Source organism: Stegostoma tigrinum, chromosome 21, assembly GCF_030684315.1.
Source record: "Stegostoma tigrinum isolate sSteTig4 chromosome 21, sSteTig4.hap1, whole genome shotgun sequence".
Lineage (NCBI taxonomy): Eukaryota > Metazoa > Chordata > Chondrichthyes > Orectolobiformes > Stegostomatidae > Stegostoma > Stegostoma tigrinum.
The window spans coordinates 31,707,085-31,733,383 of NC_081374.1; the positions used below are offsets into that span (position 1 = coordinate 31,707,085).

The window sequence follows — 26,299 nt, forward strand, 5'->3', positions numbered from 1 at the left end:
GTGATAAAAGTAAGTCAATGGCTGAATTCTGACAAAATATGTGCTCATGATGGCAAAGAGGCATAGCTGGGGTATTAAATGAATTCTTTGTATTAATCTTCACCTACAAGGCAGACGCTTCACCAGCCATTGTGATAGAGAAGGAAGCTCAGTAAATAAATAAGTTTAATTGATAATGAAGAGGTATTGGATAAGCTGTATGTATTTAATGTTGTGAAGCTGATGGGGTAGATGACCCTAGGAAATAGGAGGGGAAATTGCAGAAGCACTACCAATATTTTTCAATCTTCCCTCGAATTGGGGGCAGTGCCGGAGGACTAGAGAATTGCAAACATTAAGCCCCTTATTCAAAAAAATGGGCTACAAATATGGGCTCAGCAATTCCAAATCAGTCAGTTTACGTTCAGTGGTGGGGAATCTTCTAAGAACAATTATTCAGAGTAGAATTAATAGTCACATGGAAAACATAGGTTAAATCTACATAAGTCAGCATGCATTTGTTCAGGGAAAGTCATATCTAACAATTATGCTGAAGTTTTCTGAAGAGTTTGAAGAGACGGTTGATGAGGTGAAGGCTAATGATGTGGTGTATTTGGACTTCCAAAAAGCATTCAATACAGGGCCACAAAGAAACCTGTGAGGAAAGGGTTGGGTCATGAATAGTAGCAACACTGATATAAAGTGGTAAGAAACGGAGAATTGGGGTAATGGGTATTCTTTTTGGGCCGGAGGAAGGTTGTAGAGGAACACCCCAGAGTGAGTAATATACATGTGATTTAGGGCTCAGTGTGTAGGGGTCAATTTCAAAGTTTGTGGATGACTCAAACAGGGATGAATTGTAAAATGTGAGAGGAAAGCGCAAAACTTCAAACATGCACTAATAAATTGGCAGACTGGGCAAGTAGGTAGCAGATGAATTAGATTGGTGCATTTTGTTACAAACAACATGGAGAGCCAATATGAAATAAAGAGTACTATTCAAAGAGGAGGGCAGAAGCAGAGATACCTTGGTACGTAAGTCATTAAAGGCTGCAGGATAAGTAAGAAGAGCTGTTAACAAAGCACAAGTTATTCTCAGCTTTGTTAATGGGGCAGAGAGTACAACATCAGAGATGTTATATTGAACCCATAAAGGGCACGACTGGAAATTGAATACAATTCTAGTTGTCACATTTAGAAAGGATGTGAACGTATTAGAGAGAATTTAAAAGAATGCTTCGCAGGATGAGAAACTGCATAATTTGAAGGAGTTTGAACTGTTGCCTTTGAGAGGAGAAGGCTGAGGGAAGATTTGATAGAAGCTTTCAAAATGGAGGTCTGGGTAGCATAGATAGGGAGCAGTTATTCCTGCTCATAAAAGGATTGAGAACCGAAGGGCATAATTTTCAAAATATTGTGTAAAACAGGCAAATGTGTGATGAGGGAAAAGACATTTTCACACGTTATAATCACTGCAAAATTCTTCTACCAAAGATAATATAGAAGCAATTCATGCAGCAATTATAGACAAAATCACATTGAACTGCCATCCACCAAGGTTTAGTTGTTCCATCATTGAATTAACTGCAGCTTCTCAGAAAAATCGTGCTCATTCCTACAAACTTAACACGTCCAACAGGAAACAATGGATTTTCTGTTCCTGCTTTATTTGGGTTGACATCTTACAGCAATGTCTATATTCTGCCAAAAATCCTGTTTTGCATCAGGGCAGAAAACACTGAATGGAAATATCATGGCTCATTGGTGTAGCAGACTGGAAATCAAGCTCCACTATCCTTGATGTTGTCACAATATTCCTTTTCCCATTTTAGCCCACAATCAAAAATACTGATTTTATTTTAATGACCTGCAAAGATGACAAATTGTGATTCAGTTTATTTTGAGTTTTTCTGTCACTCCTAATCTGTACTAATCAACAATTTAAAGTATCCCCTACAACAGCCACAACATTATTCTGTTTAAGTTTGTTTTGCTAAAAAATAGGGTAGATTTAAACGCATTGAAAATGTCTTAAACAAAATTGTATTTGTAAAATGTTGTAAGTTATTGCTTGTGAAAAGAACTTCCCAAATTCTGTGAAAACAGTGTTCTTCATTCAAAACTAGTGAACTTTGCATTCAATTTAATTTTATAACATTATTAATAAATTGCTTGTATTCTCGTAGACTAATCACAGTTTACGGTTTTGTCATCCTTCAATTGTTGACATCTGTGTGAATGCTAATAATTTTGCATTTTCATTCAGACGCACAAAGTCTTCACAAGAACAACCAATTTATAATTTCCCTATGAATTGCAATGTCAGGAGGAGTTCTTTCAGCCCCTTGAGCATACTCCACCTTTCAATAGGATCACAGTTGATCAGATGGGAGACATAAATCCACAAATCCTCCTTCCCTTGGTTACCTTTCAATCCCTTACCTAAAAAGAATTTATCCATCTCTGCCTCCAGTATATTCAATGTTTCTGCTTCCACCACTTTTTGAGGGAAAGAATTTCAAAGACCCTCAACTTAAGTGGATGATTGCTGTATTTTAAACTTCCTAGTTCTAGATTGTCCTGTCCTCTCCTCATTAAACTTGTCAAGACCACTGAGGATTTTATATGTTTTAATCAGGTCATCTCTTACTTTTCTAAACCCCAATGGATACAAGCCTAACATAACTAGCCTTTCCTCACAACACAATCTGCCCATTCCAGGTATCAGTTTCATAAGCCTTCTCTAAACAGCCTCTAATGGACGTACATCTTTCCATACGTAAGGGGATAAACTGTGCACGGTACTCCAGATGCAGCCTTAACAATGCTTGTAATAATATGCAACTTACAAGGTGTTTTCTCACCTGTACTTCCCAATGATCACCACGAGTTCGAACTACTGGTTGGAGAACCATTGGTCTGGTTTCCCCTAGGGGAATTAGGGTGCAGAGAAACTGTTTTAGGTTTTGAGATAGACATACATTAATTTATGTATATTATTATTTAAGGTAAAACAACTGACTATAGATGACGCTGGTTCCTATAAGTGCACTGTTTCTAATGAATATGGAGAGGCCAGATGTGCAACAAATCTTAATATCATAGAAGGTAAGACTCTCTTGCAGTACCCTAATGTTAACATGTTACCTACCAAAGGGGGAACTTTAAATACACATTCAGAGATATTAGCAACTGCCAATGCTGGAGAATCTGAGATAACAAGGTGTAGAGCTGGATGAACACAGCAGGCCAAGCAGCAACAGAGGAGCAGGAAAGCTGATGTTTCGGGTCTGAATCCTTCTTTAGAAATGCACCATTTCAGAAGAAGGGTCCAGACCCAAAACATCAGTTTTCCTGCTCCCCTGATGTTGCTTAGCCAACTGTGTTCATCCAGCTCTACACCTTGTTATTTTAAATACGCACGGTTGCGTGGGCATTCTAACTCATTATGCTACGTAAGCTGCTGACCATGATGTAAGTTGCTGCCACCATATTCTTTAAGAGTGGTGAACTATTGCACCTGCTTTCTCTATGATGGTAGAGGACAACTATTTTATTGTCTAACTGGAAGACACTGTTTTAGTTGACAAGATATGGCATATTGTATATTAGCAATTAGCTACAGGTTACAGCATAATCATCGTTACAGACACTTTAAGGATGACCAGATGTTTGGTCTCTCTTCTTCGAGTTCATAAACTGCTCTGCCTATCTGTCGATATGCCAGCGTCATCATCATGAATGATGACTATGGTATTCTTCAGTATTAACCCTTTCGGTGAACAACACACATGAGTAATATTTAATTCTTTGAGATACACCACGTTCAACAGATTTACTGTCTTGTGGCAATGAATAGAAACAACATTACCTGAACATGGGGCAAAAATAGTGCACAATAGGAAATATGTTCCATCTGGCAGTATCCATGGAGACAGAAACAAAGCTAACACTTTGAATCCAATGTGACTGTTTAAAAAAAACAAAAGAGTCAAAACATTAACTTTGTTTCTCTCCTCACGGATGCTGCCAGATCTGCTGATCTTCTCCAGTATTTTTCTGTTTTTAATTCAGATTTCTAGCAAACACAACAGTTTCATTATAGGAAATATAATTCCACAGGTAATACAGTTGGTTTACTGATACACTTTAACAAGCAAACATCCTGTCCTTATTTCTCTGGCCAAGTATAACTCAAACCCCACACTAAATTGGCTGTCTCATAACTCTCTTCTGAGGTGATCTACCTATAAATAGAGATAAACAATAGATGCCAGCCTTGCAAAAGATGCTTGCATACCAGTAGTACTTATAAGCAAAATATAGGAAACCATTATCAAAGAAAATAAGTGCATTAGAGCTGGAAGGAGATAAGGTAAATACATCCAGTTGTGGAATTAACGCCAAACAACTCATATATCGCAACGTTAAAAGTTTATTATGGTTTACTCTATCTTACAACTGTGATTTGTTTTGCAAGTAATCTTCAATCCTGTCACAACTTAACTTCATAGATTCATTCCTGAAACTTAAAGTTTTCCAGCAACTGTTGTAATTTTCAGGCATGTTTTAACCACTTATACCAGCTAAGGAATAAAACCGAGTGATTGATTTTTATTCTTGTTATACTCCATTGCAAAAGAAATCATCTGTTATGTATCCAGATAACATATAATTTAAATCTTAAAGTAAATGTGATTAAAATTCACCATATTGTCACAATGTTTGATTACTAACTATAAAATAAACACATTCTGAACCAAAACAATTATTTTGGATTTGTGGAAACCACAATGAGGCTTTCATTCATTTGAAATATCAAATTGCATATAAAGCAATGTAAAAATGGTGGCTTTACAGGGTTCTTGTTTAAAACATACCCTGATATTCTCCACATAGATTTAAATTTTTAGGCTCTAGATCCAAGATGTTTATACATGTGGAGCGTTATGTTGCTCCCAATTGAGTTACCTTGTCCTGTTGATCATGGTATATCCACTATTTGCAGAAGAAATCCCAGTTTTCAACAAGGTCAATTGAAAAGTCTCTGTAAATATAAATCTGGATTGCTACTTTTTCCCTCAAATAACATTTTATCTGAAGCAAACAGCACTGATAACCAGATTTTAAATTTCCCAAATTATTATTTCTACTGAATAAAATTCCACTGAATGTTACTATTTTGGCCCAAGAAATAGAAATTTGGCACTAATGTATCCTTATAATTGATCACATTTATAATACCCACATTAACTTCAGCAAGTGATATTTTTATATTGTTCATATATTTATTGAATGTATGACTGCAGAATACAAAACTACTTTTGTTTTCTTTGTTTTAATATTTCTGAATTTTAAATAATATTTTTATCTTCTCTTTGTTTAACACATTTTCTTCATTAGTTGGTTACAAGAAGAAACTTAAAAGGCCTGGAGAAGTCCAAGGTGAGCATGCGTAGGAGAAATTGACTTTACAATTTATTTCACTTGACTATGCATAATTCCAAATATAGCTGGCTGAAATTATTAAATAACACAACACCATTATGAGTGTGAGAGATAGACAAAATAGTTATTGGCTAATTAGTTTGTTACTGTTGCTTGGAATGGTTTGGATTAATCAAGGATATCATATTGGGTTTGTAAGCCATGATTGTGTCTTACTAACTTCACTGAATGTTTTGAGGAAGTAACTAGCAGGGTCAATGAGGGTTGTGCAGTAGATGTTGTCGATATACGTGTACGAGGGAGGTCTTCAATTATATGGATAATTGGAACACATTCTGGGTAAGGTGGGAGCTGTACAGGACGGACAGGTTGCACCTGAACTGGAAGGGCACAACTATCCTGGGAGGGAGGTTCGCTCAAGAGGACGAGGTATTCAGCCTTCCAACAGACACAACAGGGAGTGAGGCTGTTAATAAAGAAATGTGATCAATGGAGCATAATTGTGGACACAGCAATGGTTTGAGCTGTGGGTGATGCTAGGAGTATCAGAAATAAGGCGGATGAACTTAGAGCATGAGTCAATACTTAGAAATATAATGTAGTGGCCATTACAGAAACTTGGGTAACTCAGAGACAGGAATGTTCATTTGTAGTTTTGGGATTTAGATGCTTTAAAAGAAATAAGGAGGGTGGAAAAAGGGGCAGGGGAGTGGCATTGCTAGTCAGGGCTAGTACAGCAGCTACTGAAAGGCATTTCGAGAATTATATATCTACAGCGTCAGTTTGGGTTGAGGTCAGGATTAAGAAAGGAGCAGTCACTTTGTCGAGGGTTTTTTTTTACAGACTCCTAGTAGTTGCAGAGAAGTGGAGGAACGGATTGGGAGGCAGATACTGGAAAGGTCAAGGAGTCACAGGGTTGTAGTCATGGGTGACTTTAATTTTCCAAATATTGATTGGAAACATTGTAGTTGTAATAGTTTAGATGGAACGGATTTTGCCCAGTGCGCTCAGGAAGCATTTCTGGCACTTTGTAGACAGATCTACATGAAGAGAGGCCACTTTGGATTTGATGCTTGGCATTACACAACATTGTGGGCTGAAGGGCCTGTTCTGTGCTGTACTGTTCTATTGAACCGGTCCAAGTATTAGACCAGTTGGCAGGAGAGCATTTTGGCGGTAGCAATCATAATTCTGTTACTTTTACAATAGTCATGGAAAAGGATAGGTATATACAGCTGGGTAAGGTTTATAATTGAGGAAAGGGTAGTTATAATTCTGTTAGGCAAGAACTGGGTAACATAAAATGTTAGCAGATGTTGTCAGGGAAGCGCATTATAGAAATGTGGAGATTGTTTAAAGAATGCATTGTGCGTGTGCTCGATACGTTTGTCCCTCGAAGGCAGGGAAGATGCGGTCGAGTGAGGGAGCCTTGGTTCTCAAGACAGTTCGAACGACAAGTTAAGAGGAAGAAGGACGCTTATATAAGGTTTAAGAAACAAGAGTTGGAAAATGCTCTAGAGGGATACAAGTTAGCCAGGAAGGAGCTGAAGAAAGAGCTTAGGAGAGCTAAAAGGAGGCGTGACAAAATCTTGGCAAATAGTATCCGGGAAAACCCACATCATTTTACACTTACATGAGGAATAAGAGAATGACCAGAGAAAGGGCAGGGCCGATTAAGGATTGTAAAAGGAATTTGTGGACGGAGCCTAAAGAGATAGGAGATGTCCTGAGTGAATACTTTTCTTCAGTATTCACAAGTGAGAGGGACCTAGTTGTTGGGGAGGACAGTGTGAAACAGGCCGGTAGGCTAGAGGAGGTGGATGTTAGTAAGGAAGATGTGTTAGGAATTTTGATGAAGTTGAAGATAGATAAGTCCCCAGGGCCTGATGAGATTTATCTAAGGATTCTATGGGAAGCAAAGGAAGAGACCGTAGGGCCTTTGGTGATGATCTTTATGTCCGAACTGTTCATGAGTATAGTGCTTGAAGATTGGAGAGCACAACATCATTCCCTTGTTCGAAAAAGGGAATAGGGATAACCCCAGAAATTACAGGCCAGTTAGTCTTACATCAGTGGTAGGCAAATTATTGGAAAGGGCTCTGAGAGATAGGATTTATGACCACTTGGAAAGACACAGTTTGATTTGTGATAGTCAGCATAGATTTGTGAGGGGTAGATCATGCCTCACACACCTTATTAAATTCTTTGCAGAGGTGACCAAACACATGGATGAAGGTAGAGCAGTGGGTGTGGTATATTTAAGTAAGGTGTTTGATAAGGCTCCCTATGGTAGGATCATGCAGAAAGTAAGGAGGCATGGAATAGGTGGAAATGTGGCAAATTGGATTCAGAAATGGCTGACCCTTAGAAGATGAAGGGTGATAGTGGATGGAAAATATTCAACATGGTGCTCAGTTACAAGTTACAAGGATCTGTTCTGAGTCCTCTTTTGTTTGTGATCTTTGTAAATTATTTGGATGTAGGAGTGGAAGGGTGGACTAGTAGGTTCACGGATGATACCAAGGTGGGTAAAGTTGTGGATAGCGCGGAGCGCTGGTCTAGGTTACAAAGGGACATTGATAGGATGCAGAGCTGGGCTGAGAAGCAGCAGATGGAGTTTAACTCTGAAAAGTGTGAGGTGATTCATTTTGGAAGGACAAACTTGAAAGCAGAATATAGGGTTAGTGGAAAGATTCTTGGCATTGTAGAGGAGCAGAGGAATCTTGGGATTCATGTCCACAGTTCCCTGAAAGCTGCCACCCAGGTGGATAGAGTTGTTAAGAAGGCATATGGTGTGTTAGCTTTCATTGAAAGAGGATTGAGTTCGAGAGATATGAAGTTATGCTCCAGCTGTACAAAAGCCACATCTGGAGTATTGTGTCCAGTTCTGCTTGCTCATTACAGGGAAGATGTGGAAGTGTTGGAAAAGGTGCAGAGGAGATTTACCAGGATGTTTCCTGGAATGGAGGGAAGGTCTTATTAGTAAAGGTTGAGAGAGTTAGGGCTTTTCTCTTTAGAACGATGAAGGATGAGAGGTGACTTGATAGCTGTGTACAAAATGATCAGAGGTATAGATAGAGTGAACAGCCAGAGACTTTTTCCTAGGTGGAGGTAGCTATTACGAGGGGGAATAATTTTAAAGTGAGTGAAGATAGATGTAGGGGAGATCTCAGAGGTAGGTTTCTTACTCAGAGAGTGGTAGGGACGTGGAATGCATTGCCGGAGAGGGTAGTGGAATCAGCCTCATTAGGAGTATTTAAGTGGCTATTAGATAGGCATATGGATGATAGTATAAGGTAGGGGTGGGGGTTAGATAGACCTTAGGTTTACGGTAAAAGTTTGGTACAACATCGTGAATTGAAGGGCCTGTACTGTGCTGTACTGTTCAATGTTCTGCATGGCTCTTAGCAAGGCATTTGACAAGCCCTACATTGCAGACTAGTCAGAAAAAGATTGAAGCCCTTGAAATGCTTTGGAGGCAGTTCTGAGAAGTTTTGCTCATTTAATTCCAGAGTTGTAAGATTTGTTTTATGAAGGGAGATTGGGCAGTTTAGGCCTATACTTCGTAGAATTAATTGGTTTATATAAGGTGGTGGGGGGGATTGAAAATTTAGATGTAAAGTAAATGTTCCACTTGTGGAGCAATCTAGAACAAGGGATCATCAATTTTTGGTTAAGGGATGACAGATTTAATGACGAAGAATAACTTATATGGAATTCACTAGCCCAGGATGCAGGGACACTGGGTAAATTTAAGGTGGTGGTAGACAGATTTTTAATTAGTAGTTGGGTAATGGATTATGGGGAACAGGCAGGAAAGCGAATTTGAGGCCAGGGAATGAGATCATACTGATTGGTGGAACAGGCTCAAGGGCTGAATTGCTTACTCTAACTTTTAGTTCTTATGTTCTTATACAAGGGAATGTGGCTGCAAAATTGGCTCAGAGACAGAAACAAGGTGCAATGGATTTGGTTTATGGAGATGGAAAGCTGTTTGCATGGGCCCTCTGCTTTTCTTAATAGATATTAATGTCTTAGACTTCAGCATGGAAGGCATAATTGGAAAATTTGCCAGTTAGACAAAACTTAGCCAGGTAATTGATCATGAAGTGGACTGCTATCAAGTGAAGGATGATATCAGTACTTTGACTGAGTGGTAGAAAAATAGCATATGTAATTCAATCCGGAGAAGTTTGACGTTATGCACTTGGAGATGTCAAAGGAAGCAAAGGAATACACAATAAGCAGGAGAGTACTGTGTAGGGTAGAGGAAGTGAGAAGCATTAAAGTGCAGGTCCGCAGGTCCCTGAAGATGACAGGACAGCTGGATAAAGTTAAAAATGGCAAATGGGGTGCTTTTCATCTTTGATTGAGGTATTGAATACAAAAGCAGGAATGTAACGCTACAACTACACAAGTCACTACGCAGACAACAGCTGGAGTTTTGTGTACAGATTTGGTTACCAATTGCATTGTGCATTTCATGGGAAGACAGTAGCTGGTTCTGTAATATCGCGACTGATTATGACAGGTAATTTGGAAGAGAACTGTAATTCTTCATTAGGCAATTCACATCATGCTGAAGTAATACGCTTAGATTGACGGAAAAATAGCCCTGTGTATATAAAGTTTACATTCCTAATAAATTAAAGCCTTTCTATTAAACATTTTTTTTTTGGGTTTTATTCTCTGCAGACAAAAGTACAGACCCTACTGATTTTAGAAAGATGTTGAAAAAACGGTAAGATATTTAAGAATAAAACATAACAGCCAATGAATATAATATCACATTCTGAAACACAGATGCTTAAAATGAAGGAAAAGGAAGACTTACATTTTTACATCACATTTATGATCACCAAATGCCCAAAAATATCTGTGGTGTTGATTTAAGGATATATACTGGCTAAAACACTGAGCTAAACTTCTTGAAAATAATGTCTTGAGAGTTTTAATGCCAACTTGAAATGGCAGATAAGCCTTAACACATGTTATGCTGCACAATGGAATAGCGCTATCAGTTGGAGTTTACACTGAAAGCAACTAAAAGGGAACAAAGACGAAACAATAATTGAACAAAGCTCCCAGCATCTGCTGGAAAAATAGTAGATGATGTAAATTGTTTCCAAGATTGTGTATTACTTTTGAGATTAACATAATTATTCTCAAGAGACTATTCCCTACATAATACCATGATCTACTCTTGTCACTCCCAACATCCCTTTCCTTTCCGTTGAACTTTCCCATTGCAAGCACATGAAATGGAGCACTTTCCTTTTGCTTCTTCTAATCATACCAAACCCAAATATCCCTTCCAAGCGAAAAAAGGATTTACTTCAATAGTTATCAATATAGCATACTGTAAATCATACTGCCCATGATTTGGAGTTTTGGGGGCATCACTAACTAGGTTATTTATTGTCTGCCACCAATTGTCCGAAGGGCAGTTAAGATACAACTACATATTGCTGTGGGTGTGGAGCTACCTATCTGCTAGATTGGATAAAGATGGCAGATTTCATTTTCGAAAGGACATTAATAAACCTGATGGCTCTACAACTGGCAAAGGTCATGTGTAAGCTAGCTTTTAATTCCAGATATTATTGAATTTAAACTTCACCATCTGCTATGGGGGGATTTGAAACCAAACCTCAGAACCCTATTTTTAGTCCGTGGTGTGGTAATTTACTGTTGACTAGGTGGAGATCAGGCAGATGTCAGGACTCAACTGGCAGTTATTGTTGATGAAAATACCAACCTTTTGTCAACATTTTCTTTGTAGAATATTGCACAGTGTTAACTCCTTGTTGAGCCAAGAACTCAGCCAGAATGATATGTAGGAATGTCTGTAGGTGTAGGATGTGTCAGCAGATTCTGTTGTCATGACTCACTGTCTGCAGCTCAAAGCAACACACAATGTATTATAGTTGGTCTTTACCATGGAAAATTTTAGAGCATCTATAAATCAGCATTTGCGTACATTATTTACATTGTTGAGTTTTAGTTCCTGGAACCCTTCAGGAATAGGAATGTGACTTCTATATACACATGCAAGTTGCATACCTTTTATCTACAGCTACTGATGTGCAAGTCTGAATGCCTGAGCACCTTGGGTCCAATCTAGCCAATGCAGATTGTTCTGCCGGTCCTTTTCTCCCTGCTTGAGAGCCGAAGAGATCAGAATTCTCATTCTCTTTTATTTTCATAGCTCTGGTGAGAAGTTAATAAGTTTAAGGAGCAGCTTGGTGGCTCAGTAATTCACACTGGTGTCTCATAGCGCCAGGGGGCTGTGTTTGATTCCACCCTCACATGACTGTCTGTTTGGAGTTTGCACATTCTTCCTGTATCTGTGTGGATTTCCTCCTGCAGCCCAAAGGTGTGCAGGCTAGGTGGATTGGCCATGCCTAATTACCCTATATTGTTCAGGGATGTGTAGATTAGATGGGTTATAGGTGGATGAGTCTGAGTGGAATGCTCTGAGGGTCAGTGGTTTCTACGCTGTAGGGATTCTATGATTTAAGGCCAGCTGAATGTAACACTTAACTCTTTTTCTGTAAAGTACAAAAGTATTGCCTGACCAATGTGTATGGAATAACTCAAGGTGGCATGATAAGAGCTGGTGGAAAATACTTTCAATGACAAAAAATGCTTTCCTTTATCCTGAAGAGAGTTTGTGTGTGTGTGTGTGTGTGTGTGTGTGTGTGTGTGTGTGTGTGTGTGTGTGTGTGTGTGTGTGTGTGTGTGTGTGTGTGTGTGTGCGTGCGCGTGCGTAAGATACAATCTCTTAAAATCATTTCCTTTCAGCATCGGAGCCTTTGATCCATCTCAAAAATTATATGTAATATAGAACAGAACATAGAACAATACAGCACTGAACAGGCCCTTCGGCCCTCGATGTTGCGCCATCCTGTGAACTAATCTAAGCCCACCCCCCTACACTATCCCATCATCATCCATATGCTTATCCAAGGACTGTTTAAATGCCCCTAATGTGGCTGAGTTAACTACATTGGCAGGCAGGGCATTCCACGCCCTTACCACTCTCTGAGTAAAGAACCTGCCTCTGACATCTGTCTTAAATATATCACCCCCCAATTTGTAGCTATGTCCCCGCGTATAAGACAACGTCATCATCCTTCAAATATTGACAACTTTTGATGGAAAGACAAGGCCACAACCTTTATGAATTTGAAGGACATTGTCAGAGGCCTCAAAATTTTTGTCATGTTCAGCACAACATCATGAGCCGAAGGCCTCATTCCTGAACTGTTTTATGCTCTGTGTTAACATGTTGCCCAATTTGTTTAACACAATAAATGTCTTTACAGTGTCATATTTAAAAAAAGAGAATATATTACATCTTTCCATCTTACATTGACACATTGTGCAGTGCTCCACCACCTGTAAAAAAAGGACAGAAAGTTCCAGATGAAAAGGTCTGGGAAATTCTAATGCACGCTGACAAAAAAGACTATGAACGGATTTGCATGGAGTATGGTCTTACTGACTTCCGTGGCATGTTGACAAAACTGAATCAAATGAAAAAGGACAGAGAGGAAAAGCAGGCACAGGTAATCAATCTCTTTCAGCTGGTGGCCATTGCTACAAATTGTTTTTTTTAATCTCTCCCTGAAAAGTTTTCCCTGATATTATCTTGCAGTTGGGATTAAACAGAATATGTCTCAATAATATAACAAGTATGAAGTTGATCCAATTGCTGCATTTAGGAGATATATATTTAATTTAGGCTAAAATGGAAGAATGAATCTTTTGAATAGCCCTGATTACAAGCCTGGCATCTTTGCAAATAAAAATTAAGGATCAGGAAGAGCAGAGAGAGAGGTTCTCCTCTACAACCCATGAAAAAGCAGCTGTGCTGATAGCGAATAGACCGTTAGTCTCAAAAATTCAGGGAGATATGAGGAGCGTTGATTTTTATAAATTATTATATTTTAATCAATGTAATCAATTTAAGTACAAAGTGAAGCTAATGTTCTAGAAGAGAGCTCATTAGAATATAGAAGGCCCTTGCAATTCATTTTGCCTCGGGATGAATTTGAGGGATAAATGTCCGTACCAAGCTATTGTCGGACTGAGTCGCAAGGTTTTCTAAAAATCACCAATCATTATGGGATCAGTCTACAATAATTTGAAGACAGTAAGTTCTACTGTTTTCCATGCACAACGTAGAAAGGAGGCCACACTCAGGCTGAAAGACGCAAGTTATGAGGATGTGAATATAACTGGGAGATTTGCCTAGCTTTGGTTAAAGCGAGGGATTTCCTAATCCATTCTGTGAAAATAAAGATATTTTCCAATATGTTGAGTGCTGATCCTTTCAATTTAAAACTTTAGTGGACAGATGTGTTACTGATCAATATATCCTCTAAGTTATTATCCTTAACTTTTTTTTTGTATTTCTAGTATGTGAAAGAAATTAGCAATCTCAAACATGTTGAAACAAAGTCAGATGGATCAGCTACCTTTGGATTCGATTTGGAACTCAAAAGCCCAAAGCTAAATATTTATTTATACAAGGTGAATATTGGTTTTCATTAAATGAACTTAGAGCATGAATATACCATGTATCACAGATGGACCAGAACATTCAATCTGTGTTTTCCTGTTATTAAAAATGTATTTCATTTTATGTCTAGATGCTAATTAATTATATATTATGCAGTCAAGCGTTGCAATTGCTTCAATAATTTGGTCGAGCATTCCTTTCATGAGGTACAATTACGATTTTCTTATATTTATTCATGGGATGTGGGCATTGCTGGCTGGCCAGCATTTTTTGCCTATCCCTAGTTGCCTTTGAGAAGTTGGTGGTGAGCTGCCTTCTTGAACCACAGCAGTTCACCTGCTGTGGGTTGATCCACGATGTCATTAGCGAGGGAATTCCTAGACTTTGATCTAGTGATAGTGAAGGAATGGCAATATATTTACAAATCAGGAAAGATATTTAGCGGCAAGTTCCGGAGCACAAGTGTTCAGAACTATTGCTGGAGTGTTGTCAAGGCCCATAACCTTTGCAGTATCCAGTGTCTAAAACTGTTATCTCATATCAAATGAAGTGTGTCAAATTGGATGAAGCTGAGATGGATCATCCACTCAGAACTTCTGGCTGTTGATTGCTGCGAATGCTTCAGCCTTATCTTTTGTAATGATGCACTGGGCTCTTTCATCATTGAGAAAGGGGATTATATGTGTAGTTTCCTTCTCCAGTGAGTTGTTTAATTGCCCACTACCATTCATAACTAGAGATGGCAGAATTGCAGAGCTTAGATATGATCTGTCGGCTCACTTAGCTCTATGATTTGCTGCTTATGCTGTTTGGCACACAAGTGTCTCTGAACATTTTAGAAGCAACGCCATGCTGGATTTTAGCTACTGCTCGATTTTGGGTTGGGCAGTTGAACTGCAGGCAGTTATGGACAATATAGCCAGGAGGATCAACGGTTTCTTGGAAGCAGGAGTGGGTCAACATGCAGTCGCAAAAACTGGATTGGCACCACATCACATTAACCAATCTATGCAAATTTTTAAAATTTAATCAAAATCAATTCATCACATTCTACAAATGATTGCTTTTTGGACAATTCAGTTTTTCAAAAGATAAATTCACTGTATCTGTAGCCACATAATACATGGCATTTTTCATTACTTGCCTTCCCCTCCCAAATACCAAAGGTAGTTAAAATGCGCCTGATTTCATATTTTACAATGGAATAGACGTTTTCAATTCTACTGTGTTGGGTGCCTGTCAATTTTTTTTTGTTTCTGCCTCTGGGTTGGACTATACAACATTTGATCAATGGTTTTATTTACATAAGGTTAGAATGAACAACATTATTACTTAAGGAAAACAAAGTTAGGGACAGAAGAACTGCACATGTGCATTGATTCAGCAATAAAATTTTTTGTGATGCTCATTCAAGGATGGAAAACTCATCCCGCATTCCTTGGATGCGGATCAAAAGCATTACCTCAAGCATGTGGGCAAAAGATATACCTTCTGCATTAAAGATCTCCAACTTGATGATGTTGGATTGTACAAAGTAACTGTTGAAGATGCAGAGGTTTTTGCAACAGAAGTGGATATCAGTCGTAAGTGCAAAGTTTTTAAACTATCCAATTATTTTCTTCCAGTAAAATATCTTTGTTATGATTAATTGCACCATTTTTTTCTTATTATTGTAGTTATCCCAGTGAACTTTACGTGCAAATTACAAGCTGTCAAATGCAAGGAAGGAAACAATGCCATTTTTGAGTGCGATATTTCATTACCCATTCCAGCAGAATGGTCATACAAAAAGATACCACTGGAAAACAGTGATAAATATGAAATTAAGGTCTCTCCTGATGGCTTGAAACAAAGCTTGATCATAAAAAATGTACGTTCTGTAGACAAAGGAGTATATACAGTTTCAGCCGGAGCTGGATTTTCAAGCGCATATCTCAGTGTAGAAAGTAAGTCTTAAAGCATTATATTTATGTGCAATGTGTTCAGTTCTGGGGGTTCAGGATCACAGTCACCTAAAATAGGCAGTTGAAAACATTTGAATTATCAGATTGGTTCTTAACAAACTTGATAACAAACTATGGTTTAGATATGATTCATCAGTTACTCAGACAAATTAAGCGAATGATCTTGGACAACTGGGGATAATTCACAGATATCAGATGATGAATAGGTATTTGGCACAGTGTGCATAAATCTTATTAAGGGTTGTAATGGCAACATTATACTCTCCAGCTGAAGCATTAGGAAATTCTTCTTTGGTTGTTTTGCTCCCTTATGGTCCATCTTTCAACTCAAGGACGCAGCTGTCTGTCGAATCCCATTACTGAACGCGGTCTGCTGCCTATCTCTGGGCATCTGTTAATGTTTCCTTGCTTTGAGCTGGCAATCTATGATATGTCAATTACTTGTGTTAGTCCTTTTAATAGGGAACAAAGTTTCATGATATCAGAAAAATTGTTGGCCCCTTGCCCACCTTCATGTGTAGGTTAGTTTTCTTGCTGAAAATAAAACTTTAATTTCCTAAGCACTGCATTATTAATACAGTACATATGAAGTTGGATAATTCTTTGTCAACATATGGACCCTCAGGTGTCTTTATTGTTGCCTTCCCTTTGTCTGTTTATTAGGAATTGTTTGTGTTTAGGCCAAGAAACTAACTGTTACAGCAACCACTACATTTTTATGTTACATATTACATACTGGAAAAGATGAGCTTTAAAGGCAACCCATTTTGTACCAATTCTAAATTCTGACATATTTAATTTTTTGCTGAGAAGTACCTAATTGAAGCTTTCTCTTTGGAAACAAAAATATAAAGTTTACGAGATTTTGGAGGGAGATAAAAAGCATAGTCTACAAATCTCCATCACCAAATGACTTCTGAGGGGCCAATGTGGGGTACCTCCTCAGGCTGATTGCATCCTGGCTTCACCCCATCTCCTTTTGAGGGAGAGGGACCTGCAGGGTCCTTGTGCTCCTCTTGCCATAATTGCTCCTGAAGGCCAGTGGCAAGGATGATGAACTTTTCCACCCAGACTCTCCATGACAGCCAACCTCCTGCTTTTGGAGTCAGCCAGACAGTAGTATGCTTGAGGCAGAAAGATTCCCATAGCATAGCTGCAGTTCTACAGTTTCTGAGCAAAGGAGGCCATTGTGTCCCTGCTATACCTTTCCTCCCTGCAGATGTGGATAAAGTCCCTGATTGCTGACACTGCACGGTCATCTCCTGGTCTCTGACAGTCCTCTGAGCGCCAGCAGCCTGCAGAGTTTCTTGTGTTGCTAGTTGTGGAGTTCTTGCATTGAGGTGTTCACAGGACCGAACTTTCTTAGCCTGATGTTTCCATTGTGGCGTCAGTAACTGAGCTGGTGGGGTGCAGGAGGAAGCCTTGTCAATGGTTCTTCTGACACTCCAGCACTCTGGTCCTCTGAGGTTGAGGATGTGATTTCTGGCAAAGCCAGTCAATTCTCCATGAAGGTCCTGGGCATGCTGCTAGCACCTTCAAGAGACATGGGAGAGAATGTGTTGCAGACAATGCCTTAAAGTGCTGTTTAGTGAGTAACACTGACTGTGTGGTTACTGTGAGTGTAATAGTGAAACAAAGAGTGGTGTTTACTCATTTGGTGAAAGGCCGGTGTCTTAAATCCCAATAGATGTAGTCCCAATCATATCCTGCTAGCAACAGAATTTTCTACTCCTAAGCTTTGAGGAGTTTGATGCTGGGCTCTCCTCCATATATCCAGATTCTTTCTGCCCTACTGCAGGCTGCATTCTCCTAAGAATGGACAATTGGGAAATATTTGCTGAGCTGAAAATGGCTGGCATAGCTTAGGATAAGGGGAAGCAGATTTAAAACAGAAATGAGAAGGAATTGCTTCTCTCAAAGGGTCACAAACCTGTGGAAATTATTACTCCTGAATACAGTGGGTAATTTTGGGGCACTGAACAAATTTAAAGAGGAGATTTTTTTTTTCCATTCCTAAAGGGTTGAATGGTTTTGGGGAGTGGGCAGAAAAGTGGAGTTGAAGCGGAAATGAGATCAGCCATGATTTTATTGAATGGTGCAGCAGGCTCATGAGGTTCAATTTCCTACTCCTGCTTCTAGTTCATATACTTTTAGTCAGACACTGAATCAGAAGCCTGGAACTCATTTCCTAACAGTGTTATAGGTGTATCTACACCAGATGAACTAAAGTAGTTCAAGTTGGCAGATCACCAGTATCTTCTCAAGGGCAATTTGTGAAGGCAGAAAATCCTGATCCAGCTAGTAATGCTCACATCTCATTAAATAATTTTAAAAACACATCTCTAATTCCTTTAAACGCCATTGAACTTAAGTTCATTATACCATTCTCTCATCTCCCCTCTAAGCCATTGATATAGATTGTAAATAGTTGACGCCCAAATATTAACTCTTGTAGGCCCCACCAGTCACAACCTTCTAAACTGAAAATAAGCAATCTATTCCTATAATCTGTTTTCTGCTCATTAAACAAACTGCACTGCAGGATAACAGATTATTGCAAACTCCAAAAACTCCAATCTTGTGGAACAACTTCTTGTGTGAGATTTGCTGAATGTCTTATGAAGATCTAAGTTTATTACATTTGCTGGTTCCTTCTCAGCTACTCTGCAAGATAGACTCTCAAAAAAATGGAAACTTGTTCAATATAATATTTACATAATAAAACCAAATTGTCTCTAACTAACTATATTGTGATTTTCTAAAGACCCAGTTAATACATCCTAAAGTATATATCTCTAGTACTTTCCAGGCTTTCTGACTTGTAGTTGTTATTTTTGCCTCCTTCGTTGGACAGCAAGTTTACATTTGCCAGTTTTTAAATCAAAGAGACCATTATAAAATGTAAGGAATTCAAGAAGCTCAAAATCAGCGCATACACTATCTCTGTAGCCACCTCTTTTAAAGTAGGTCTTCAGTGAATTTATGCTTTTTTTAGAATCAGCATTTTCCAAAAAAAATAAGAAAATGAATAGAATTTAGTCATTCAGCCCATCGAGTCTGTTCTGCCATTCAATCATAGCTGATATTTCTCAAATCCATTCGCCTGCCTTCTCCCTGTAATCCTTGATCCCCTTACTAATCAAGAACCTATCTATCTCTGTCTAAAAAAACACAAGCTCCAGTTTTCGCTAACTTTTTTCTGTTGCTAAAATTACAGTTTTTTGCTATTTGTCAAGGAACAGGGGCATTATTGACAAGGTCAGGATATTATATTGGGGAAGCAGTGAAGAGGCAAATTCCCATCTTGGCTCAGGTAGTTTGGGAAGTTAGACAAAGATATATAATGTTAGATAAACAATAGCCTCCATTTAATTAAATATTTTGTAAGTCTATATATTCCCTTGAAGCATAAGAAGAAAAATGCCCATCACTCATTGCACCTTGATTTAACTTTTTGATTTTTTTAAATAATATTTTCTGCAGCAAAGAGGACAGAAAACTATTGTTTAACATTGTTGTTTCTTCCTCTATTCTCTTTATAATTTCTTCTGTCTTTACCTTTATGGTGCCCATATTTACTTTTGCTAACATATTATTTTCTAGATAGTTGTAGATCACGTTGTATGACCTTATATCTTTCTTGTTATATTCAGTTTTCTCTGCCATTAATTTCTTAGTTATTTTTGCTGTTTTTTTTTCCAAAATCCTCATAAACCTCAGCTTTAGTAATCTTCTTGAAAACATTGTGAACATTTTCTTTTAATCCAGTACTGTCCTTAACTCTACTCATTAATTATAGAACCCTTTTCCATACAATGTTTGTCCCTCAATGAAATGTACATTCAATGAGAATATGAAGTATTTTGTTAAACATTCACCAATGTATACCAATCATGCATTTTAGTCTCCACAAAAATAGAAATTGCTGGAAAAGCTCAGCAGGTCTGTCATCATCTGTGAAGAAAATGTCAGAGTTAATGTTTTGGGTCCAGTGGCCCTCAGTTTCCCAATTACCTTAGCAATCTACCTTCTGCCCCTGATCTAGATAACTTCAATTTAAATTTGTAGTGGTAAGGGCACTAACTGAAGCCAGCTATTGCAATAGAGCTATGCAATACATAAATATTGTAATAAGGCATCAGTTGCAAATCTGGAGTCCCACTTTGTTAACAGGAAGGCTGAATGAGTATCCATACTAACTTATCTGCTTAACTACACCTGGCAGGAATGGAATTCAATACAAAAGTAACGAGCAAGGTAAGTTTTCCAAAATTTCTTTTGGCTCTCCTGTGAGATAGGGAATGCTGCTCCTTGACTTATCAGGAAATCTCGAGCTTCCCTGAACCAAGTTCCTCCTCATCCTACCTGCTCTGTTATTGATCCAACATCTCCCAGTGAAATAACTATTCCCTTAATCTGAATATCACAGAAACGGGAGATAGCCAGAGCAAATAAATCTCTATAATTGACATTAGGAATTGATTGCCAGCCCAGCCTTGCATTTTGGGTCATTCTACATGATTGGGGGTGGGGGGGGGGGGGGGGGGGAGCTGGGGGATGGCGGTGGGGAGAAAGGAACTTATAGACAAAATGTAGGGTATGCTCTAGATAAATTGGGAATGGGCAGAGAAACTTCTAAAGCACAAATGAGAAGGAGGCTGTAGTGGATTGGAGGCATATGTTAATAATGTTAGAAGTATAGGAGAGCATTACAAGGCAAATTTAGAAAAGCTGAAGGACTAATGATTGGAAATTCTGAACGCAGGTAGTGAAAATCATCAGCTTCACTTAAGGATATGCACATAAGATAGCAAAAGGGTTTGTTAAAATATCCCGAAAATTGAACTACTTAGTGTCAGCTTACTTTGTTATTTATAGTGTAAAACTTTCAAAATGTTTCTGTTACATCATTAGAGCTATGCAATATATAAAATTAATGTATTTTTTAAGTTTATCCTCTAATTCTTTAAAATAGCTAATTCTTTAAAATAGCTATTACAATTCAAATAATTTCATTTCTGGCATTTATATTTTTCAATGTTAATGGTAAATTAATTTGTAACTAATAGTATAAACTGACTCTCATTTCAGAAAATCGAGGCACAGCTTCTCCGTCCTCATTAAGAAAAGAGATTGAATCTGACTACAGTCAAGAGGATTTTTCAGACATTACTTTGGAACAAGAGCTTGAAGATACAACCAAAGGTGGTTTAAAGGCCAAGCGTTCACTACATGATGAAGATTTAATAATAAAAGATGACATGAAGCAACAAAACCACTCATCAGAGAAAGACAGCATTAACTTTGGTAGAGGAGTTTTGCAGAGAGCTTCAATGGATGGGCTGGATGGTGCTACCAAAAGTGACCAGAGTGCTTATGACAGAATAGGAAAAGCTGACAGTGGTAGCTTAAAAAGTGTTGGAAAAGGTGGTTTTGATGGATTGGATGGAATGGGAAGAGATGGTAAGGGTGGGTTGGACAGAATGGGAATAGATGGCAAAGATGGGTTGGACAGAATGGGAATAGATGGCAAGGATGGGTTGGATGGAATGGGAAGGGATGGCAAGGGTGGGTTGGACGGAATGGGAAGGGATGGCAAGGGTGGGTTGGAGGGAATGGGAAGGGATGGCAAGGGTGGGTTGGACAGACTGGGAAGGGATGGCAAGGGTGGGTTGGACAGAATGGGAAGGGATGGCAAGGGTGGGTTGGATGGAATGGGAAGGGATGGCAAGGGTGGGTTGGACAGAATGGGAAGGGATGGCAAGGGTGGGTTGGACAGAATGGGAAGGGATGGCAAGGGTGGGTTGGATGGAATGGGAAGGGATGGCAAGGGTGGGTTGGACAGAATGGGAAGGGATGGCAAGGGTGGGTTGGAGGGAATGGGAAGGGATGGCAAGGGTGGGTTGGATGGAATGGGAAGGGTTGGCAAGGGTGGGTTGGATGGAGTGGGAAGGGATGGCAAGGGTGTGTTGGACGGAATGGGAAGGGATGGCAAGGATGGGTTGGACGGAGTGGGAAGGGATGGCAAGGGTGGGTTGGACGGAATGGGAAGGGATGGCAAAGGTGGGTTGGATGGAATGGGAAGGAATGGCAAGGGTGGGTTGGACGGAATGGGAAGGGATGGCAAGGGTGGGTTGGATGGAGTGGGAAGGGATAGCAAGGGTGGGGTGGACGGAGTGGGAAGGGATGGCAAGGGTGTGTTGGACGGAGTGGGAAGGGATGGCAAGGGTGGGTTGGACGGAATGGGAAGGGATGGCAAGAGTGGGTTGGATGGAATGGGAAGGGATGGCAAGGGTGGGTTGGACGGAGTGGGAAGGGATGGCAAGGGTGGGTTGGATAGAATGGGAAGGGATGGCAAGGGTGGGTTGGAAGGAATGGGAAGGGATGGCAAGAGTGGGTTGGATGGAGTGGGAAGGGATGGCAAGGGTGGGTTGGACGGAGTGGGAAGGGATGGCAAGGGTGGGTTGGATAGAATGGGAAGGGATGGCAAGAGTGAGTTGGATGGAGTGGGAAGGGATGGCAAAGGTGGGTTGGATGGAATGGGAAGGGATGGCAAGGGTGGGTTGGACGGAATGGAAAGGGATGGCAAGGGTGGGTTGGACGGAGTGGGAAGGGATGGCAAGGGTGGGTTGGACGGAATGGGAAGGGATGGCAAGAATGGGTTGGATGGAATGGGAAGGGATGGCAAGGGTGGGTTGGATGGAATAGGAAGGGATGGCAGGGGTAGATTGGATGGAGTGGGAAGGGGTGGAAAAGGTGGGTTGGATGGAATGGGAAGAGATGGCAAGGGAGGGTTGGGTAGAAAAGGAAGGGATGACAAGGATGGGTTGGATGGAATCGGAAGGGATGGCAAGGGTGGGTTGGATCGAATGGGAAGAAATGGTGGAAGCAGGTCTGATGGAATGGGAAGAGATAACAATGGTGGGTTGCTTGGAATAGGCAAAGTTGATATGGGCCGTTTGAAGGGAATGGGAAGAGATGAGATGGACAGGATGGGTGCAATGGGAAGAGGTGACCAGGATAGATTAGATGGAATGAGAAGAGATGGTAAGGATGGATTAGACGGAATAGGAAGAGGTAGCAAGGGTGGATTAGACAGAATGGGACGAAGTGGCATGGATGGATTAGATGGAATGGGAAGAGTTGGTAAGGATGGATTAGACAGAATGGGAAGAGGTGGCAGGGATGATTTAGAAGGAATGGGAAGAGATGGTAAGGATGGATTAGATGGAATGGGAATAAGTGGCAAGAGTGGATTAGATGGAATGGGAAGAGACAGTAAAGGTGGATTAGATGGAATGGGAAGAGGTGGCAAGGATGGTTTAAATGGAATGGGAAGTTGTGGCAGGGGAATATTAGATGAAAAAGGAAAGGGTGGCAAGGGTGGATTAGAAGGAATGGGAAGAGATGGTGAGGGTAGGATGGGTAGAACAAGAAAGGATGGTCATGATAGAATGTATGATGATGGGATAGATAACCTCACAAATTTGGATGGTAGTGGAAGAGGCAATCAGAATGAATCAAAAGTATCAGCATGGAGGGAAGTGGAAAATAACTTACCAGATGGCTCCAACCAAGGCAAAGATAGTTCAATGGGATACAATAATGTCACCAGTCCTGGAAGAGGTCAAGATGGCCTGAATGACATTCATGCCTTAAGCGTGCCTGGAGACCTATCAAACAGAAGTAACATTGATGGATCTACAAAAGGTGGATATGCATTATCAGAAAAGTGTGACCAGAAAAGCTTACAAAGAAGAGATCAAATGTCAAACCAAGGTGAATCTATGGCAGGAGGTTATCAAGACGCCCTGACCTCTGATGCATCTCAGACACAACCAAGTGGGAGTTCGAGGAGAAGGAGCGGAAAGTTTTCTGAAAGTGACATCAATGAAGCAGACCTGGACGTCAAACATAAAGGTAAAAGATGTGAAATGAGCATTTCAGGGACTGAGTCAAATAATACTTTTTTGGGCTTAATATGTAATTAAAGGGGCAGAACCCATTGTTGAAATTGGAATTTTAAAATCAATGATGGTTGCAGCATAGAAAGAGCCCATTTGGCTCATCATATCAATTGCTGGCTCTCCAATTTTATTCAGAGACAGTCCGCTCCCTATTCCTGTAGTCCTGCATAACCCTCCTTTTCAGATAATAATCCAATCCTACCCTGAAAAGGTTACCCTGCCTCCATCATACGCTCAGGCAGTGCATCCCAGATTCTATCTACTCACTGAATGCAAAGATTTTCCTCATGTTGCAATTGCTTCCATGGCCAATCATGTTAAATCTGTGTCCTAATGATCTTGACTACACAACTGAAATTCCTCATCTCTGGAACGAAAGTTCAAAATTCATTTGCGCAAGAAAGTAAAATATGCCATGTTTGAATGTTACTTTTAAAAGATTGTTAAAAACATGTGTTACATATTCAAGAGCTTCAAATTATGACAGGTTTACTAATACAGTTCAAAATTGATTGTATTTTAAATTGGAACATCTAGTCCATCATCTGTTGGGAATCTGATAAAAAGCTGGAAATGAACTGAAAAATGGTGCTTACTAGTTACACCACAGAGCAGCAGTCACTTTCTAAGTAAACTAAAATAAAGTTATAATCCAAAGATTTTAGTAAAGGTTCATTAATGTGTTTGCATCTAAAAAAAATACAATCTCAAGGACCTCCACCTAAGGTCCACAAATTGGTAGAGATTCTCAACGGTGATAGATTCAATCTGGCACATGGTGTATGATTTTGGCAGGGATAACTTCTAGTGTGAAGCTTTTTGAACTTGTGCAAACAAAAAATATGTCGTCTTTATTTGTGCTAGCCTCAATTTGTGCTTGGAAAGCAATTGGCTTCGTAGGTCAATTTAAGATGAATTGTTGTGTTTAAAGTAAAAACATGACAGGTAGAAGCTGCAGGTCACAGCACAATGTCCTTGTTGATAATAATTTGCTTAGTTCTTGAGTGAAATATCTATTGGTAGATGCTGCCAGGACAACAAGAAACTAAACAAAGGAGAGAGGATGAATACCAGGCCCAGATAATTTTGATCCTTTCAGGTGATAAGACAGGTGAGGGGTAGGGTGGGATAGGTTCTTGGTTTTGGATTACAGCAGGATAAAAGTAAAGGAGGAAACATCCTAGTGTTACATTCAATGCACAAAGGATGCCGTCCCTGAATTTGATGTGCTTCCTTCTGGCCAATTTTTTAAATTTTGTCTCAAAATATGGACTGTTCACTCTTGGTTGTCTGCCCTTGCCAACAACATTGTGGAGTTGGCAGTGTAATATCCAGGCCAGTTAGTTGCAAGGTGAAACTGACCATGAATGATTTATTTTTAAAATGGCAGGAGAGCTGCCAATTTCAGTATTCATCAACCCATTGCATTGTTGTGGACTCAGGTACAGGAAGGTCAGTGGCTGTTGTGAGATAAATCCTCTCCACACTTCACTATTATGTTAAACCCATCTGGTAAATTTCTGTCACCATTCTTCTCCCCTGTGGAGATGAACAGAACCGATTTCATCAAGTATGACAAGGGAGAACAACCTGGTAATCTCACAAGTGGAGGATCCTGTGTTAAACAAAATATAGTTTATTTGTGATCACAATGAGATATAAGTTGCATTTGGTATGATTGACATTGTTACTGAAACCAAGAGGGAGACTTTGAACTCAGTCTTATTCCTTTGAGATGCAAAATTGTTCTTCCATTCGAATCCAACTGGAATCAGCTTATTCAGCGGTTTTTAGTGCAATGTTCAGCGTTGCTGACCTTTGCATCCTCACATGACAGCATACCATCAACCATTTTTCCATTTATTACTAGTCTGCATTTTATTTGTAATTGCAATTACTATTACCCAACCCTTGAATTGGAAGATTGAACTAGCGAATGGCTGAAAGTCCCTTTGAACTGCTGCACCTTACATCCATTAGATTTGCTTTGTCTAGGATGTGTACCTGTTAAAATATGGAGTTGCTCTATTGCAACACATGAAAGTCCTTTAACTTTAGAAATTTCTTTTGTGGAGGATGACTGTCCTTTTGAAACAGATGCACTTTTTTCTAGTGTCCTGGAACTGCAAGCTAGGCAATTTCTTCTTGGGTGTCCTGCATCTATGCACATTGATTGTGCCATCTCAGTGGTGACATTCATGGATAAGCAGGCCCCACGCAATCAATCCACGTGAGCAGAATTTCATTCTCAGACTATGTTGAGGTCTGTAGACTTTTCACTTCAACTTCATCCTTAACTTGACGGCTTTTCATTGCCCACAATGATTGCATTATTGATGAAAATAAGATGTTCACTTTCTCGGATAACAAAGTGTAGAGCTGGATGAACACAGCAGGCCCAGCAGCATCAGAGG

General features: G+C 39.6%; 1 protein-coding gene across 1 annotated transcript in view; it reads left to right on the forward strand.

The window, feature by feature from the left end:
- The window catches only part of LOC125462688 (immunoglobulin-like and fibronectin type III domain-containing protein 1), a 62,154-nt gene that overhangs the window by 11,496 nt on the left and 24,359 nt on the right, over positions 1-26,299 (forward strand). The window contains exons 5-13 of the mRNA XM_059653265.1: positions 2,988-3,087; positions 5,383-5,424; positions 10,123-10,168; positions 12,818-12,998; positions 13,852-13,965; positions 15,369-15,537; positions 15,631-15,900; positions 21,010-21,381; positions 22,627-23,838. Coding sequence (XP_059509248.1) covers positions 2,988-3,087; positions 5,383-5,424; positions 10,123-10,168; positions 12,818-12,998; positions 13,852-13,965; positions 15,369-15,537; positions 15,631-15,900; positions 21,010-21,381; positions 22,627-23,838 — 2,506 coding nt within the window. The remainder of the gene's footprint in view (positions 1-2,987; positions 3,088-5,382; positions 5,425-10,122; positions 10,169-12,817; positions 12,999-13,851; positions 13,966-15,368; positions 15,538-15,630; positions 15,901-21,009; positions 21,382-22,626; positions 23,839-26,299) is intronic.